Source organism: Aricia agestis, chromosome Z (assembly GCF_905147365.1).
Source record: "Aricia agestis chromosome Z, ilAriAges1.1, whole genome shotgun sequence".
In the NCBI taxonomy this organism is placed as follows: Eukaryota; Metazoa; Arthropoda; class Insecta; order Lepidoptera; family Lycaenidae; genus Aricia; species Aricia agestis.
Window position 1 is genome coordinate 24,364,301 of NC_056428.1, and position 15,347 is coordinate 24,379,647.

Genomic DNA, 15,347 nt, shown 5'->3' on the forward strand with positions numbered 1-15,347 from the left:
CGATCTTAAAGACTATGAAAAGTACCAATAAGTATCACAGGGTCATTATAGGCTCATAAGTCATAAGTTCATAACCATGGGACGCTATTATTTCAACGTCCTTGCATGGGACGATGCATGGTATAATCATATAGCTGGGCACCGTCAATCAAATAGTTAACTTCGTTAATCGTTAATCCGTTAAAAAAAATGTTAGCTTCGCTAAACGTTAAAGCGTTACATTTCGGACGAATTAACGCAAGTTAACGTTAATCGTTAATCCGTTAATATGTGTAATATGGTCTTGTTGTAACTGATATAATTGCGTTAGGCTCTGTCCCCATCAGACACGGCGCCGGCGCCGTGTTACGGCATGACGCCGCCACCGTGATACGGTACGGCACCGCACCGCGTCACGGTGCCGCGTACGGAGCGTCCCTATTCAGTCGATATTTGCGCTCGAACGAGAGTGCTTGTCTGGATAATGGATATGGATCGCGAAAAAATTATTGAAAAAGAATCATTAAATATTTTTTGAAGTCGGTTAAAAAGAAACCGAGGAAATTTTATCTATTATTTATTATAGACAAAATTTCCTCGGTATACATGACAATATTTGCATTACGCGACTTTGATATGTATTTTCATATTATGCCTCGTTTAAGTTTGGACACAAATTTTGTTCGGAAGTTACACCAGAATAGGGGCGCGCGGTGCACCGTACACGGCTCCGTGTCACGGTGCGGCGCCGTACCGTATCACGGTGGCGGCGTCGTGCCGTAACACGGTGGCGGCGCCGTGCCGTGTCAGATGGGGACGCAGCCTTAGTGTACATTACAAAACCTGTTAGTTTAAGGTTTTGAAAGTTAACATGTTAGGGACAAAACAAAATACTTATTTAATTATTGTGTTCTACCTAACTAAATTATACTGCACTCCTCTTTATCAACATGCAAATGATTTATAATAACAATAAACAAATTACTCTCTCTATAAGCACCGGCGCTGAGTAATAAAATGATAAAACGAAACAAACCCCTTCTCACTCCCATGCGCCTGAAAATGTATCTAGTATTTTTTAGTTTCGCTGCTGCCCTTCTGCGGCACGGCGCCGCGCTGCCCGCCCGCCCGGCACTTGTCGTTTCATACAGTTAACTGTCTGAACCTGTTTTCGCGCCGCGCCGCGGTGCCGTGCGTTGAGTAGTAGGCATTGGATTAACGATTAACAGACTTCTGCATATTAACGGAAGTTAACGAGTCCGTTAATATTTTTAAAAGTTAACTTAAAAGTTAATCTGTTAATCAAAATGTTAACTTCGTTAATTAACGATTAACGGATTAACGAGTTAATGCCCAGCTATGTATAATATGGTAGTGATGATGATGATGATGAATGTAATTTGTATAGTAGCATATTATGCTTTCCGTTCTGTAAACAACGCCGAAACTCCCAAACTTGTATGATGTATCTATAAAGAATCAGGAGTTCTTTCAGCGCCTTCCGAACCACGGTATATCAGGTATACCTCGGTGCAAAATCTTACTTGTTGGTAGCATATGCTTAGAATACTTCTCACCAAACCGAAGTCACCACATGTTTTCCTATAAATTTTGAGGAGTTCCCTCGATTACTTATGGATCCTTCATCAGATCACCACTTTTGTGAATATAATACCAAATTGGGATATTACCCTATATACCAAAAGAAAAATTTTGAAAATCGGTGAACAAACGGCGGAGTAATCGTTGAACATAAGAAAACGAATATAACACCTCCCTATTTTCAAAGTCGGTTAAAATTGTAGCCTATGTGTTATTCTGATGTATAAGCTATGATATTGTAAAGTTTCATTAAAATCCGTTCAGTAGTTTTTGCGTGAAAGAGTAACAAACATCCATACATCCACACATCCACACATCCATACAACTATACATCCATACATCCAAACAAACTTTCGCCTTTATAATATTAGTAGGATTAGTAGGATAGTAGGACTAGTAGGAAGTGGGATGGAGAATGCTACGCATAATAAAAACTGAGGAAAAATAACTCCGTCAAAAAACATGCTCCACAATACTTGTCAAAAAGTGTACCTGTTACCTACCATTGTACCTCCACATTTCAATACATTTGCAATATTTAGGTGACCTTGAGCGATACTAAGCTGACGTTACATGACAGATCAAAAGGAACCAAATTTAAAACAGCTTAACTATGGAAGTTACGATTCCTTAGTTTTTATTATTCTTAGGGAGAATGTTACCTAATTTTGATTATTAGCAGTCCATATTCTCTGTCAAAAATAATAAACACTAGTGAAAGAATTAGGTACTTGAATACGTTAATTAGTTTACGATTTATAGGGACCGTGCAGAGCGATGACACTGCCACAAGTGACGAGTACGAAGTAGCCGAAAAAGGATTTCTTGAGAAATTTGAGTATTTTCAAGAATTCAAATGCATTGTTGTATTCCCGGATGTTCTAATACATACAAGAAAAATAAAGGCAAATCGAATGATGTAAAATACTATTTTCCTGCCAAAAGTATTCACATGCCATGGCTTACTGAAAAACGAAAGAAATGGACAAAAGCCGGTAAAAACATACGTAAGTATTTAAAGAGTTCCATGAATGTTTAATGTTATGTGCAGACTCGTAAAAACACTGAATTTTGTAGATTACAACCGTAAATTCATTTTTGATGAACACAAATCACAATTTGACCTAACCTTTAACCGTTGTCCTCTTTCAGTAAACAGCAGTAAACATCCAAACTGGCTTCCATCTAAATTTTACATACATAAGCACCGCTCATTTAATTGACCAAGATCGGAAAATCCTGTACTTACACCATACATATAATATACTTACCTACCTACAATTTTTCCTGGAGAAGAAAATAAAAAAACTCATCAACTAGAATGCAACAAGTTGCATCAAAAGTATAAGTAGTACTCCGTAATAGTGTATAGGGACCGTGCAGAAACAATATGGGGCGTCGTAATTGGACAGCAGCGACACGATGCGTGTAAAAGAAGTACCTAACTTTCGAGTGACTTTGGCTTCGCATTCTCTTTGACCCCGGCTAGTTTATAAGTGATTTTATTTATGTTTAAGACTATACAATGAATTAAAGTAAAAGACTAGATGACGCCCGCAACTCCGTTGCGCCAAAAATCATTTATCGCGTGTTAGCGGATGTCAATGGACAAGCTACATGATAATAAATTTATTTATTTAAATCAGTATAATATGTTAGTCACTATACTTATATAATTTTAATAAGTGATTATTATATTTTAAATAGGTACTTGATTTTGACAATTAGTTAGTTATAAATGGGCGGGAGGATTATTTATTCTTATAATTTTAATGTATTTCTTTATGATTTTGCTATATTTGAATGGTCAACGGAAGTTCGTTTCTTTTGTGTAAAATGGTATAAAAGCCAGCCATATTGCATTGATTGATTCATTCTGTAATTAACTTTGAGACATGTAAGGTAAATCTCTGCTCGAATAAATATCGCTCAATGTATAATTCAAGACTTTTACTATTCTCTAACACGCGCGAGAACGGTACATTTTCCCGGGATAAAAAGTATCCTATGTCCTTTCCCGGGGCTCAAAGTAAATCCATACCAAATTTCAGCAAAATTGGTTCAGCGATTTGGGCGTGAAGTGCTAACAGACAGACACACTTTCGCATTTATAATATTGAGTATGGAATATGGATGAGTTTCTAACCGTAAACAAAGAACAAAAGCGTGAATAAAAATGTATTTTGTATAAAGCTTATCTAGTTATCTATGAAAATATCTGAAAAAGTAATTAGCAGCATCCATCAGCATACAAAGTAAAAACTCGATAAATATTGCAATAGAATAATGAAGATGCAAAAATACTTATAATAAATATTGAAAATGCTTGTGGATTAATAAAATAAAACAAGTTCACTAAAATAAATGCTTTTATTTCATCAACCTTCTACGATTCGCTCGATACCATCTTTACAACTTTTGTCTGTCACTATTTTATTATTAAAAGCTTTTATTTAACTTGCTCTGTATGTATGTAAGTATGTATGTTCGGGTGAAATCTTGCAACTCAATTTTGAAGTAGATATATTTATCCGATTGAGCTGAAATTTTGCATACACGTTTAGTTTGGATGACAATGCACGATATGGTATGTGACATCACTCTAAATCCAAGATGGCGAAATAGTTATTTTCTATGCAGTCCTACAACATGGATATTAAATGAAAGGGCTTTTGAGAGTAACTCGAAAACTAATGTAATTTCATTCCACATCCAATATGGCGGCTCATCCAAGATAGGGGAATAGTTATTTTTATGCACTACTGCAATATAGGTATCAAATGAAAGGGTTCATTGAGAGTAACATGAAAACGAATGTAACGTCACTCTACATCAAATATGGCGGCTCATCCAAGACACGGGAATAGTTATTGTTAATGCACTTCTGCAATATGTTTATCAAATGAAAGGGCTCGTTGAGAGTAACTCGGAAACGAATGTAATGTCGTGTCGTATCGTGTCGTTTCGTGATGAGTCGTGATGTGATGTGACGTGTCGTGTCGTGTCGGATCGTGTCGTGTCGGATCGTGTCGTGTCATGTCGTGTCGTGTCATGTCGTGTCGTATCGTGTCGTGTCGTGTCATGTCGTGTCGTGTCGTGTCGTGTCGTGTCGTGTCGTGTCGTGTCGGGTCGTGTCGTGTCGTTTCGTGTCGAGCCGTGCCGTGCAGTGCCGTGCCGTGCCGTGTCGTGTCGTGTCGTGTCGTGTCGTGTCGTGTCGTGTCGTGTCGTGTCGTGTCGTGTCGTGTCGTGTCGCGTCGTGTCGTGTCGTGTCGTATCGTGTCATGTCATGTCGTGTCGTATGGCGTCATGTCATGTTTAAATTTCAGATCAAATCGAGCCGGGTTTCAGAAAATGCCCGATTGAATTCGGTTACTTTTGTTAAGTGAAATTTAATTTTTTTGTCACGCAGAAATAAACGGACTAAACGGAACTCGCTAAATATAGGCACGGTTTTTCACTGATCAAAATCAAGTACGATTTCTTGGACTTAAATTAATCAGATTTTAACAAATTCTTGAAACCAAAACAAACTACAATCAGACCGGTGAGGAACCAATAGAAAATCTAGAATTGTCTATCCTTACGCCATCTAGTTAAGATTGTTAAAATTAAAAAATATAAATGTAAATCCCTCATTCTTGAAATTACTCAAATTTCTCAAGAAATCTTATAATTTTCCGTAGCTTGACAATAAAATTTCAATCAAATTGTGTGTTGTGTATGTTACTGAACTCCTCCTAATAATTGCTGGACCAATTTTGATGATTCTTTATTGTGTGTGTTTTGAGAAAGGTTTAGATTTATAGTTTGGTCCAGTGGAAAATGCCCTTTTAGTTAATTTTTGTATGTACCTAGTTATGTACAGAGTACAGACCGGACAAAGACTTTTTGGTTGGGTCCGCTAGTATTTATAATTTCCTATCATCCTCTTCCTCATCCGCATCCTCTTCCTCAAAAAAATATCCTCTTCCTCATCCGCATCCTCTAAATTTGGGCGTGAAAATTCCTCTTCCTCCTCCTCTTCCTCATAATCACTTCCTCAACAACCCTGCGCTATAGTTTGTGCACGGTCCCTTTAGGTAAAACAAGTTGTCACTGTACGAGCAGTACGACGCGAGCGCCCGGTTACGGTGTGACGTCATATGCGCGGGCTCCATAGAATAAACGTGATTTTTTAGCTTTTTTTTGCTCTTTATCAATAACGGCAATTACAGGTAGGCATTTGAAATTTTCACCAAGGCCTTAATAATTATATCCCAACAAAAACATCCTGTAAAAAAACCAAGTCTCGCAACTCAGTTTTTATACCGTAAAAATTTATGAGATCCATGCAATAGTGCAATACCAAGTCGGTTAATTTATTGAGTCCCTACATAAGGGAACTTCTGTCTCAAGTTTGTACGTAAGTTATTATCATATCAATATTAAAAATCTTTTACGTTTTAAATAAATAGATCGACATGGACATCGCATGATAAGATTGTTTAGTTTAACACTATACAGTATCACACAGCACTACGGGCCTGCATCAATCGCATGGAGCGCAATAGACCAAAGAGAATGTCATATACAACGTAACAAGAGGTCGGACTTAGAAGAAAAAAATTAACTTTTTTTTTTAATTGAAACTAAAGTTATAATTTTTAAGTGCAAAACCTTCCACTCTAGACATACCAAAAATTATAAAAAAAAAAGAAATGAGCTCAAATAAATGTTTTATTTCAATAAAAATTATTGTACATAGCTAGGCCAGCTGTATACCACCTCACTTGATCAGAGGATTTTCCCTTAGTGGCCGCACCTCTCATAATCCCATACCTTCCTTCTCCTCCTCCTTAAATCTCCTTAACAACCATTGCCTGCAGACTAAAATGTTGCAAACTAGTACAGGGACCTAAAAATCTGAAATTAATGAAAAGTTTTTCATTTACTACATTTCCATACATAAATTATTATAGTTAATGACCTTAACGTGCAATTAATTACTACAATAAATCAATAGACACATTTCAACATTTTCGAAATTAACTGCATACATATTGATACATTATAATATTTTCCATGAAATAATAATCTATCTTTTTCATATTATTATAGTTTAAGTTGTAAATTATTATACAAATATGCAAATAATCACTATGACATACTTTGTATTAGAATAGGGTTGTTGAGGAAGTGACTATGAGGAAGAGGATGCGGATGAGGAAGCGAAAGAGGAAGCGGATGAGGAAGAGGATGATAGGAAATTATAAATACTAGCGGACCCAACCCAAAAGTCTTTGTCCTGTCTATACATAACTAGGTACATACTACATAGGTATATTACACAAAAATAAATTAAAAGGGCATTTTCCAGTGGACCAAACTATGAATCTACACCATTCTCAAAACATACACTATTGTGTATGTTTTGAGAATCATCAAAATCGGTCCATCAATTAAGGAGGAGTTCAGTAACTAGTCTCAGAAAATTAGTTTCAAAATCGACGATCAGACCGAATAATTCGTTTACTTTTGAAACTTGGTACAGTTGTTCCTAATGGTGTCCAGATGAATATATACTAAAAGTCCCCGAGGGCGGGACAAGAGCCGGCGGTGGGGGAGGGGGGGACAGGTATCTTTTTCAAGGTTTTTGCTTGTGACTCGAAAATTATTTAAAATATCTCTTTAGTGACTTCTACATTAATTATCTACATTAAATTTACTATAAATTACGTCCAAACATTTTTACTGTACGATCATTACTTTAGTAAATACAGAGTATCAAAAGGGTACGCTCGCACTGTTTTTCCATACAAACGTATTCTTCAATTAACTCCCTGGACAATGCGTTTAGACAAATGATTTTTATACAATACTATGAGCTCTGTTAAAGCTACGTTAGATTTTTTCTAAATTTACTAATAAATAAAAAATAATATGACCCTTAAAAATTGCAAAAAAAAATGAATGCCCCGTACCCTGCCAATCGACCGACCAAAAATAAATTTGAAAGATGTTTACGATAAAATAAAAACTAGACTCACTCTTCCTGAAGATATTAAAAAGAATAAATTTAGATAGGATCAACTTTGAAGGAGGAATCACGGGAATACGCTACCTCGATTATATATATCTAATTTTATTTATTTATTAATATTTTCAGAAAGAGCCTTCCCCCCCTCCCCCACTGCCGGCTCTTGTCCCACCCTCGGAGACTTTTATTACATATTCATCTGGACACCTTTAGGAACAACAGTACCAAAATTCAAAACTACACGAATTATTCGATCTGAGTTTCTTAATTTTCCCAGGCTAAACATACACAACAACGCACACAAAAAAAAGATGAGTGAATGATATAATTCTCTGGCTCTGGGGTGTGCGTTGCCATGATTGGATACGCGACGCGCATGCGCAGTGAAATTCCTCATAAATTCCTCATAAATTTTGAGGAAGCGATAGCGGAAGAGGATTTTTTTTTATTTATGAGGATGCGGTAACGGTTGAGGAACCCAAAATAATGAGGAAGTCATTATGAGGAAGCGGAAGAGGAATCCTCAGCAACCCTATATTAGAACACGGTATGACATAGTTATGTTTTGCTTCAATTTATCAATTTACGGTTATATTTACATTTTACAATAGCTTACCTTTTGTTTTTCAATAATTAATCCACTAATTTACAATTTTTGAAAGAGTTGCTACAAAATAATTTTCACTAACTGAAAATCGAACTTTGAGTTTTACCTAAACTTCTTCTTCGTCTTTTTTATCAACCAATCACAGTCGATCTTGGTTAAAAATTGCACAGATTATCCAACTTAATTTAGTTGCTACGTTTAAATTTGGAACACAATTTTTTTTTGTTCGAAAGTTTCACCCACCTGCAATAGACGAAAACAATCTAATAATATAACAATGAGGGATTTTCCTATATTTTTAATTTGATTGTCAAACAGTTTCCATTTTAGTAACTAGATGGCGCATGGGTAGATAACTATCGGTAATACCATAGGGTAATACCAGGGAATACCATCAATAATTGCTACAAAACTGGGCAAAAGAATGTAAAACTTGATACATTTCAATTTGAAAAAGACGCAATAATATTCCAATGAATAGGATAATAAAGTTATTATATAATGTTTTAGCTAAAATTCACGGAAGAAATAGCCCTATTTACCGATATTCACACCAAATGTCACAGGAATAATATATATTTTGGTTTTGACAACATTAAGATGTTGCCAAAACCAAAATATATATTATTCCTGCACTTGTGCAAGATAACGGATATTTAATGGCTAATATTTTACCAATAATGAATATCAAAAACCCAAATAACACAATTTGGGAAAAAATAATAAAAACCACACCAACAATAAAAAGTAGAAGAAGTTTGAAAGTGACATGCCCGCCAAAACTCTTTCAGTTGTCAAGTTTCAGTTTGACAAGTTTTTATTATGCAGACAACCAACCTGCAGATAATTTCAGATCGGTGAGGAATAGAAAATCTAGAAGTGTCTATCCTTACGCCATCTAGTTAAGATTGTTAAAATTAAAATTAAAAAATATAAATGAAAATCCCTCATTATCGCCTGGGCTGTCGAAAATTTTTCTATTCTTTGATGAAGACGATTCGTAACTACTTGCATCATCTAAATTGCTTTCACCTTGCATTTTGTTTGTTTTTACTTTTATTTATGTAAGAAAACTATAAAATAAAAATTTTAACAAAATTTTGTTAAAAAAAGGCGCCATCCTCTTCCCGCCAAAAAGAGCAAGTCCCTACCATAAAGTTAATATCTAGCGGAATAGAGAAACAAAGGCCAGAGCAAGAGAGATGTCACTATCAGTAACACTGCGTGGTAAAAAGAGATGTGTGATACATGACAGTAGCACTCTTTTTTTTGACATCCAGTCGGCACGTGCCGCAAGTTGACAATTTAATCTTATAGAATTCATGTTCAATCATGCTTGTATAAGTGCATGCAGTACATATTTTTTACACAGATGAAAACCAATTTTGGTTTCGTTTGACAGCTCGATATTGTTGTATTCCGCTAGGTATCTTAACTTTATGGTCCCTACCATGGGTCCCTACGGCCAGAGCGCTTTAGCTGAGTTGCCATATTTAAAAAAAACAATATTTTTGACAATCACTGATCGATAGATAAAGTATTATAGTCATAGACTTATAATGTATAGCATTATATGTTTATGATTATAGTATCTAAGATGTAGTCTTAGCCCGTCATCGCGTAGCCATTTTGTGCTTATTTTCATACAAGTTAAGTAGTGTGCGTTTATTTTCTTGAATATTTCTATTTGTCGATTATTTCGAAGCACATTATGATACAGGAAAGAAAGTCAATTAGTTCATGATATCGATTAACTATAGTTCAGGTGATGAGAATCCGTAAACACACGTAAATAGCTATGCAATTTTTATAGCCAATTTATTAATTGATGTCACATATTTAGCACTAATGCCTTATATAGCACGAATAAGGGATTAATAAACTTATAAGTTATCTTTTTAGCTTACAAAAATACCGATTGAACAGAAAACTTTGTTCAAAATTTACGTATTTAATGTTAAATCCACGTGTTTGAGGCATTCTTTGACCATTCTTATGGTTTATTATTTAGCGTAACCAACTAACCACAAAACTCAACAATATCTAGCATTAAATGTTCACTAAAAACCTTTATTAACACTTTTATTCCATGAATTAAGCAGAGCGACTCCTTTGTTATGTCCTGGTAAGTAGGACATAACATTACACGCTTTTGACGCTTATACACCGATATAAGGTTCTCTCCAGTCTATAGTACCTCAATGCACTGATCTGATTATTATTTATTACAGTAGCAACACTGAAAATTGTTGACCACGTCTGATGACTTGCTCTTTTTGGCGGGAAGAGGAAGGCGCCTTTTTTGAATAACAATTTGCAAAAAATTATATTTATAGTTTTTATACATTAAAAGTAAGTTAAAAGTAGATAATATGCAGGACGAGAGCGACGGAGATGATCCTAACTATAAATCTTCGTCATCGAAGAAAAGGAAAATAATTGAAAACTCAGGCGATAAGTACAAACCCTTTCTTAAACCTTCATATTCAAGAAAATATCCTGACAATAATTACAACGGAGATTTTATTGTATTTGTCGAACATTGTAATAAGGATACAAAAATAGGAAACATGAACCCCCTTAGCCTTTCGAAAATTTTCAAAAACGCAAAAGGAGTTTATGAAAGAGCTAGAATAAGCGCCCGCAAAATAAAAATAACTTTCAAACAAGCGGCATTAGCTAATGATTTCCTCAATGCATCATTTATTCAAGAAAACAATCTAAGAGCATATATCCCAGCAGCCTCTGTGGAAAGGGTTGGGGTAGTTAGGTACATTCCTAAGGAAATTAGTAATAGGGATTTGTTTGAAAAAATAAGTAGCGATATTGACATAATTGGTATACGTAGATTTATGAAAAAAGAAAATAATACATTTGTTCCGTTAAATACTATTACTGTTACTTTTTCTGGCACTGTATTACCACAATGCATTTTCTTAGATGGATGGAGATATAAGGTTCATAATTATATACCTCCAGTTTTACAATGTTTTAAATGCTTACTTTTCAATCACTCTGCAAAATATTGTTTTAATGAACAAGCATGTTCTAAATGTGCAGAGAATCATTCTTATAAAGAATGCACATCAGAAGTTTTAAAATGTAAAAACTGTGGAGGTAATCACCTAGCTATTTCTAAGGAGTGCCCAATTAAGGCTTCTAAAATTAAGAAAAACATATCTTTGAGAGTTAATAATTCTACTTATGCAGACATAACAAATAATTTAACATCTTTCCCACCTCTTACAAAAGCTAATCCTCAAAATGTTAAAATTGTTCCAGAAAAGATATCAGCCCAGGACATTATTAATAATCAAAAAATTTTAGAAGCCATAATAAGCACTATTGTAAGTATAGGAAATTCTAATGAGATTAAGACTACAACACATATTAAAGAAACATTCATTAAAAACTTTAATAAGTAATGGATAGTATTAATATTGTACAGCATAACATCCAGAGTTTAAATAATAAAAAACCTTTACTTCAATCACTCTTAATAGATAAAGAAATAGATATAGCTTTATTAAATGAAACATGGCTTAAAACTTCAAGTCCTCGGGTTCATTTCCCTGGGTATAATTTCATTTATAAAAATGCTACAAATGAACACGGAGGAGTGGCAATAATTATTAGGAATTCTATAAAGTATGTGCAGCATCCGACTCCAAATTATCAAGATATACAGACTATTGCCATAACCATAGAAACAGGTATAGGTTCCATTACAATCCTTTGCATTTACAGTCCACCTAGAAACAAAATTAATAAAACAAAATTAAAAAGAATAATTAATAATCTTCCTAAACCTATTATCATATCGGGTGATTGTAACGCCCATCACATAGCTTTTGGTTGTACAATAAATAATACAAGAGGACGAGACTTGTATGAAGTTATAGATGAATATAATTTATGTATTTTAAATACAGGTTGTGCTACTACAGTAGGCAGACCAAACAATAACACTTCTGCAATTGATGTTACACTAGTGAGTCCAGAGTTGGCTCCCTATTGTGAATGGCATGTCGGTGACGATCCGTTGGGAAGTTATCACTTTCCAACTTTTACAAAACTTAATACTTCTCCTATGCAATATGACATAAATAAAAATGTAAATAAGTATTTATTCAAAAAAGCTAACTGGGATAAGTTCTTTAATATGTCAAAAGATCTATTTCAAGATTTTGAATATAATTTACAAAATCCTTTAGAAAGTTATAATCATTTCTGTGATCTACTAAACACTTTAAGAGATGAATGTGTTCCAAAAATTATAATAACTAATTCATCTAAAAAATTTAAAAAAAAGGTACCTGCTCCGTGGTGGAATGATATTTGTGATAGGGCTGTAAAGGATTGTAGAGAAGCTTTGGAAAAATATAGAAGTAATTTAAGTATGGAAAATTATATAAATTATAAGAGATTAGATGCACTCAAAAAAAGGATTATAAAAGAGGAAAAGAGAAAAAGTTGGCAAAATTTATGCTCTACATTTAATAGATACACCCCAGTCACGAATATTTGGAATTTTATCAAAAAATATAAGCGTGTAGGTTCTAGCATACATAGTAAATGTGATAGTTTTGTACCAGAATTTTTAGACAAATTTACAAATGATGAAGAATGTGAAAGTTCATTAGAAGATATATTTAAAAGTAATAATGATAGTGAATATTTCAACTTCTTTATGAAAGATTTTAGCTGGGATGAATTTTATAGTTCCTTAATGTCAAGAAGAGATTCTACTCCTGGACTGGATAATTTTCCATATTTAATGATTAAAAACTTACACAAAAATGCACAAGCAGTTCTTCTTAATATCTACAATCACCTATGGTCCAAACAAGTTATTCCCGACGAGTGGAAAACTCAGTGTGTTTTGCCCATTCTGAAAAAAGATAAGCCAATCCATGATCATAATTCTTACCGTCCAATATCACTCACTTCATGCATTGGAAAAGTTTTTGAAAATATGATAAAAGTTAGGTTAGACTATTTTACAGAAACTAATTCAATATTACCAGATTTTCAGTTAGGTTTCCGTAAAGGAAAAAGTACAGTTGATGGCTTTGTTTCATTTATAAATGATATTAAGAATTCTATAATGGCTCATTCAAATGCAATTTGTGTATTTTTAGATGTGCAAGGTGCATATGATAATGTAAATTTGTCTGTACTTATTAAGGTTTTAAGTGAATTGGGGATTCCTGGTAGGTTTTTAAATTGGATATATAGATTCTTAAATCACCGTCTTGTCTATGTGAAATTTAATGATATACTACATGGTCCAAAATTTGCACATAAAGGCTTAATGCAAGGAGCGATATTGTCTCCAATCCTGTATAATTTATATACATCACAAATTTGTAAATATGTAAAAGTATTAGGTGTTAATGTTCTACAATATGCTGATGATATAGTTATCTATTGTATTAATCGTCTACTACGCTCGGCCAATTGTAATATTAATTTAGCTCTTAAGCAACTGTTAAATTATTATAATAACAAACTAAAACTAAATATTAATTCTTCAAAAAGCTCAGTTATGACTTTTGGTAAAAGTCAATGTAATGTTCAAGTTAAATGTAATAATGAAATCATCTCACTAGTAAATGAACATAAATTTCTAGGTATAGTTTTAGATAACAAACTTAAATTTAATGTACATATAGATTATATATGTAATAAAGCTTACAAGCGACTCAATATATTGAGATGTTTAGCAGGAGTTTTTTGGGGTGCTGATCCAAAAATTCTCTCAATGTTGTATAAAAGTTTAGTTAGGAGCCACTTTGACTATAGTTGCTTAGCATATATTAATGCTAGCGCTAGTCTTCTAAAAAAGTTAGATATCATTCAAAATCAAGCACTGCGCATTATAACTGGTGCGATGAAATCCACCCCTATAAACTCAATGGAAGTTGAAACTTATATTCCTCCTTTATTCTTGAGACGACTCATGTTAGCTAAGAAATACTTTGTTAAGATGATTGCAATTAAGTCCTCACTTCCTGTAAGAAAACTTAAAGTATCTGAGGAAATAACTAGTTTATTAGATTCTTCTGTAATAACATCACAAATTATTTCTACAAGGATTTTGCCACAGATGCCGACTTTGTTACAGTTGGTTTTAAATATGACAAATGACATTTATTCTAGTGATCTATGGCCAATTTATGACAACTTTGAAGGTTCTCTAGAGAAAAAATATTTGGTAACAACTGGAGACATCTATGGTAAGACCGACTTTCTCAGTTTTATAGAAAAGAAAACAGACTTTTACAAAATCTATACAGATGGGTCGAAAACTATAGATGAGGTTAAATCGGCTTATTATGATGAATTTCTGGATGTTACCAAATGTTTTATAATCAGTAATATGTGTTCTATCTACACAGCCGAATGTTATGCTGTTTATATGGCATTACAATATATAAAAACTTTGTCATATGTAAATAATTTTCTTGTAATATCAGATAGTAAAAGTGTGTTAGTAGCTCTAGATAATAGTAATTTAAGTTTCAAAAGTAATTATTTAATTTTTAAGATCAAAAACATTCTACATGAATTAGTCAGTAATAACATTAATATTGAATTTCTATGGGTTCCCTCCCACAGAGGAATTGCTGGAAATGAGAGGGCGGATACAGCCTCTAGAGGACCACCAGATGAGGATCATAAGGACATCATAAAAGTGCCATTTACAGACCTCTTTTTGACTGTCAAAGATGAAATGTTTGAGCTATGGAAAAGAATCTGGAATATAGTAAAGGGTAATAAGGGTAAATGGTACAGTGACATAAAGAAAGATTTTTCAGTCCCATGGTATTACACTGTACAGTTTGAATCAAGAAAATTCACATCAGTAATAACAAGGATGAGATTTGGACATTGCTTGGTCCCCTCCCACCTCCATAAATTAAGAATTTTAGATGATGCAAAATGCCCCAAATGCTTAGAAAATGATGCTGACCTCAAACATATAATCTTTGATTGCAAAGCACTAGGTCTGGACAGAATTTTACTCTGCTCTGAAATAGATAAAATTTGTAAAGATGAAGATATAAGTGTACCCCGCCGCCCAGAAGATTTACTGTCTAATTACAATTTCTTCAAATGTTTATACCGTTATATATGCTC

The 15,347-nt window shown here is 33.8% G+C and overlaps 2 protein-coding genes across 2 annotated transcripts; both read left to right on the forward strand.

The window, feature by feature from the left end:
- Positions 1–10,508: 10,508 nt before the first annotated feature.
- On the forward strand, positions 10,509–11,804 carry LOC121739176. Its single transcript, XM_042131524.1, has one exon. The coding sequence runs from the start codon at positions 10,577–10,579 to the stop codon at positions 11,627–11,629; it is 1,053 nt and encodes a 350-aa protein (XP_041987458.1). The 5' UTR covers positions 10,509–10,576; the 3' UTR covers positions 11,630–11,804.
- Positions 11,805–13,706: 1,902 nt separating this feature from the next.
- LOC121739177 lies at positions 13,707–14,973 on the forward strand. Its single transcript, XM_042131525.1, has 2 exons — positions 13,707–14,658; positions 14,826–14,973. Exons 1-2 carry the CDS (start codon positions 13,753–13,755, stop codon positions 14,841–14,843), a joined length of 924 nt encoding a protein of 307 aa, XP_041987459.1. The 5' UTR covers positions 13,707–13,752; the 3' UTR covers positions 14,844–14,973.
- The last annotated feature ends 374 nt before the right edge of the window (positions 14,974–15,347 follow it).

Coding starts and splice junctions, on each gene's coding strand:
- LOC121739177 (XM_042131525.1), top strand. CDS start 13,753: ATGACTTTTGGTAAAAGTCAATGTAATGTTCAAGTTAAATGTAATAAT.
- LOC121739176 (XM_042131524.1), top strand. CDS start 10,577: ATGCAGGACGAGAGCGACGGAGATGATCCTAACTATAAATCTTCGTCA.